The sequence below is a fragment of the Benincasa hispida genome, chromosome 1 (assembly GCF_009727055.1).
Source record: "Benincasa hispida cultivar B227 chromosome 1, ASM972705v1, whole genome shotgun sequence".
Classification (NCBI taxonomy): domain Eukaryota; kingdom Viridiplantae; phylum Streptophyta; class Magnoliopsida; order Cucurbitales; family Cucurbitaceae; genus Benincasa; species Benincasa hispida.
In genome coordinates this window covers 82,389,603-82,394,113 of record NC_052349.1, presented here as the reverse complement: position 1 = coordinate 82,394,113, position 4,511 = coordinate 82,389,603, and the positions used below count along the sequence as shown (strand labels likewise).

General features: G+C 33.6%; 1 protein-coding gene across 1 annotated transcript; it reads left to right on the top strand.

Moving 5' to 3' along the window:
• The first annotated feature begins 1,243 nt into the window (after positions 1 to 1,243).
• LOC120070211 (malate dehydrogenase, mitochondrial) lies at positions 1,244 to 3,879 on the top strand. Its single transcript, XM_039022079.1, has 7 exons — positions 1,244 to 1,595; positions 1,949 to 2,122; positions 2,223 to 2,391; positions 2,535 to 2,596; positions 2,717 to 2,838; positions 3,178 to 3,295; positions 3,451 to 3,879. The coding sequence occupies exons 1-7, from the start codon at positions 1,338 to 1,340 to the stop codon at positions 3,589 to 3,591; spliced, it is 1,044 nt and encodes a 347-aa protein (XP_038878007.1). The 5' UTR covers positions 1,244 to 1,337; the 3' UTR covers positions 3,592 to 3,879.
• Positions 3,880 to 4,511: the final 632 nt, after the last annotated feature.

The following is a 4,511-nucleotide window of genomic DNA, read 5'->3' as shown; positions in this document are numbered from 1 at the left end:
TTATCGAATTTGGCTAAACAATAATACAAATTTAATACAAGAAAAATATGATATGTGAATATGTTTTCAAAATTTAGGGTGAAAATATAATATATAACAAATAGTTTTTGAAAAAATCTACAATAAAAAAGTATAAAGACTCAATTTAAAATTTATCGAAGGTACAAAACTAAAATTGAACATTTGAAAATAGACTGAAATTGAATAAATTTTATAGTATAGAGATTAAAAATGATATTTTAAACTAAAAAACCTACCAACTTTCGAAGATTTGTCAACAATCTAAAAACTAAAATTATTGATTCCAATTGTAATATTCGAAACCAAGGTTGCATAATACAATTAAAAAAAGGACCTTATTACTAAATCTAAATCCACCGTTGCATATATATGAGTGCTTTAATACTAGATCTTCTTTTCTTTGATTTTATTTTTTTGAAAAATTATTTTAAATAATAAAACTGCTAAAAATATTTACAACTAAAATATCATAGTCTTGTTATTAGTAATAAATATATTTGGTTTATTTTTCTATATTTAAAAATGATATTTTTTCTTACTTATTTATTGACTTTGAACAAATTGTATATTTAAATTTGAGAATATCTTAATTTTATTGTCAGGATTCCATTTGATATCAAAAGTTCAGGATAAATAACGATTATGAAGAAAAATGGATTTAGAAAATAAAAAAAAAACAATATCGATATTTTCTTTTCATACCCTTTCACATCTTACTTTCTTTTAATACTCTTTCAAAATTTGAAACGATAATTTTATTTTCTTCAATAAAATAAGTACATTTAAAATGATTTGAATCTCTAACATAAAATAATAAAATACATGTTAATTATCTTAAGTCATATTCATTATTCATTATATATTAATTGTATGGTGTTTAGTGTATTGTTTTTAAACACGACAGTGTTACTTATTTTTTCTTTCATTCTTAATTATTTTTAAGAAAAATTACAATCTCAATAATTTTTAATTTTACCCTTAGATTTGCATTTTTTTAAAAAGAGACACTTAAATTTGGATTTAGTTCCATTTTGGTCCCTCCTAGATTTTTTCCATGTTGCACAGCTTTAAAAAAAAAAAAATATCCATTTTTAAATTTTAGATCACCAAACAAAAAAGATTCAAGATCCGAAAATAGATCAAAATGAAAAATGAAAAAAAAAGGAAATTACCATCGAACCCCTCCGGGTTGAGAATAAAAGCAAGGCCACATAGCTACGATCTGAAGAAGAACCCTTCATTTCCGCAAAACCCTTTCTTCTTATTCTTCTCTCTCTTGGTTTCTCGGCTACGTCGCTCTTCTTCTTCGTGGAACAATGAAGGCCTCAATTCTCAGATCTGTTCGTTCCGCCGTTTCAAGATCATCGTCGTCGAACCATCTCTTGAGCCGTAGCTTTGCCACCGAATCGGTGCCGGAAAGGAAAGTTGCCGTCCTCGGTGCCGCCGGTGGGATTGGACAACCATTGGCGCTTCTCATGAAGCTTAACCCACTTGTCTCTAAGCTCGCCCTCTACGATATTGCCGGTACCCCTGGTGTTGCTGCCGATGTCGGCCATGTTAACACTAGATCCGAGGTAAATATCGTCATTTTTTCACATTTTTTCTTACACGGTTATGGGCAATTTTCTTCTGATTTGTGGGTGCCACTGTTAGAAATGCAATCGATCTGGTTTTCGTTCGGTTGATTCCAATTTGTGTGCTATTTTGTCTTCGGATGTGTATGTCTTGTTTTCTGCTCCAAAATTTAAGTCAAATTGTCTAGTGATTCGTGAAACTCGCGTGTCTACATGTTTTTGGAGCTACGTCGTGTTCATCGATTTGGGCTAATTTAATCATTTCATGGTTTTTTTTTGTTTGTTGCATTCTCTGTAATTTTGTTAGATTAGGGTTCATTGCATGCTTATTCTTATTTTTTTGTGACTTGTAGGTTGCTGGGTACGCGGGTGAGGAGCAACTCGGCAAAGCTTTGGAGGGATCTGATGTTGTCATCATTCCTGCTGGTGTTCCAAGAAAGCCGGGCATGACCCGTGATGATCTCTTCAACATTAATGCTGGCATTGTTAAATCACTTTGCACCGCCATTGCTAAGTACTGCCCCAATGTCTGTACCCACCTCTCTCGTACTGAGATGCATTTTTTTAAATAAAATAAAATAAAATTGTTATCTGGGTTGATTTTGTAATCAAAATACGGTTTTGCAGGCACTTGTTAACATGATCAGTAACCCCGTCAACTCAACTGTCCCAATTGCTGCTGAGGTTTTCAAGAAAGCTGGTACCTATGATGAGAAGAAGTTGTTTGGGGTTACTACACTCGATGTTGTCAGAGCTAAGACCTTCTACGCTGGGAAAGCAAATGCTCCAGTAGCTGGTATGATTCCATACGAAAATTTCGTTCTTGAAATTTCTCTGTAATTTTCTATTTACAGTGATGAAAAGAAGCTCGCTAATTACTTTTGTGCACGTTGGAGAAATGTCAAACTTCATTGCCTGACCATTGTAATACTGTTACAGAGGTTAATGTGCCTGTTATTGGTGGCCATGCTGGCATTACCATTCTTCCACTATTTTCTCAGGTACTTTCTTTTGTTCTAATTCGGCTCTGTTCTACAATTTTACTAGACATATAGTGAGTGCATCGGATACTTTGAATTAGAGGTGTTGTTGATTTTGTAAGGTGTATCTGATTGGCACAGGCTACCCCCAAAGCTAATTTGTCAGATGAAACTATTGTGGCTCTAACTAAGCGAACACAAGACGGAGGAACAGAAGTTGTGGAAGCAAAGGCAGGAAAGGGCTCTGCTACATTATCGATGGCGTAAGACATTTTTTCTCTCTTGTTGCTGGATTATTTATCAAATGTTTAATTCCTCAACTTCTATAGCGGAGGCTTTTGAGCTGTGTTGTTATCATCAGGCATGACATGAGTAATACTCGGTGAAAAATGCTGTTCTTTGAGTTCTATTCACTTGCATTAGGAACTCAATTCTTTGCTTCTCCATAATTCTCTGCGATTACATGTTATTTTTTGTTTCTCAAACCTCCTTTGATCTTTTGCATTTGGGTGTGGAAGTTGATCAGTTTATCTTTCATCATTCTCTGGTCTTATTTTCCTTGCCATGTGAGTATAATTTTAACGTTTTACTGTTTCTGGCAGCTATGCTGGAGCCCTTTTCGCCGATGCCTGTCTTAAGGGACTGAATGGGGTTCCAGATGTTGTGGAATGTTCGTTTGTGCAATCAACTATTACTGAACTTCCATTCTTTGCTTCAAAGGTAACGGTTGTGTTCTCTTTGGACCACCTTTTCTTTCTACTGCATTGTTTGAGTAGAAACTTGAAACATCTGAAGCTGAACTGTTGGTTTATCTTTATCGTTGAAATTCTCATACAGCGTGAATTGTTGTTCACTTTGATTTTCCTTTATAACAGGTGAAGCTTGGAAAGAATGGAGTAGAGTCTGTTTTGGATTTGGGTCCTCTCTCTGACTTCGAGAAAGAAGGTTTGGAAAAGCTCAAGCCCGAGCTCAAAGCTTCTATTGAGAAGGGAATCCAGTTCGCAAACGCAAATTAGAAGATGTTTGTATTATTTACAGTCGGGACAGGTATCGCTGCTGCCCGCATTACCATAAAACTCGATCCATTTTTGCTTTTCCCAACCCAATTGTAACTGATGATGCTGCTTACGAGCAACCGGCTTTACTGTTTTTATTAGAGTAGATCATTTTCTCCCATATAAAGTTCATCAATAATTTCCCCATGCATGTTTTTGAGGGATTTGTGGTTGGTTAGCTTTGTATCTCTGATACTTCAATAGAATCTTCAATCTTTAATATCGAGAATCGTCCGACCATTTGGACTATCACAGTGCTTGATTGTGATAGGTTGTGGAGTTGATTTATAAGTCTATAGGGTTGTTTTTTGGGTTTTTGACTTTTTAAAAACATTTTCATGCGAAGAAAAAGTGTCCTCAACTTAGAAAGTCATTATAAGATTTTCATGCGAACATACCAAATTAAGTGTTTATATATCAATTTGCATAGAAAAATATCTTCAATAATTCCATACTTCAAGTAGGGAGACAAATAGGACACAGCTAATACACAAAAAACAATATATGTAGAGGGAGAAAATAGATGGCTATGCATTCAGTTTAATTCAGAAGGGGTTTTAGTTCATGTTTTGTGAGCCCGAGTTTATTGAGAATTTGCAATTATATTTGCAGTGGATTGTGTTGTAATTTACAAACATTGATTTAGGATCTTAAAAAATTATTTTTTAAAATGATTTATTTGTTAAATTAACCTTTAAAAAATGTGTAAAAACTATTTTTTAAAATGACTTATTTGTTAAATTAACCTTTAAAAAATGCATTCCACACACTTTAATGTATATTAAAGAGTTTAAATAAAAATGATTTGAAAGATATTTTTCTCTCTTTTGAAATAGCTTCAAAGACTTGTGGACTCTTATTTGGCGCATTGGTATATTATA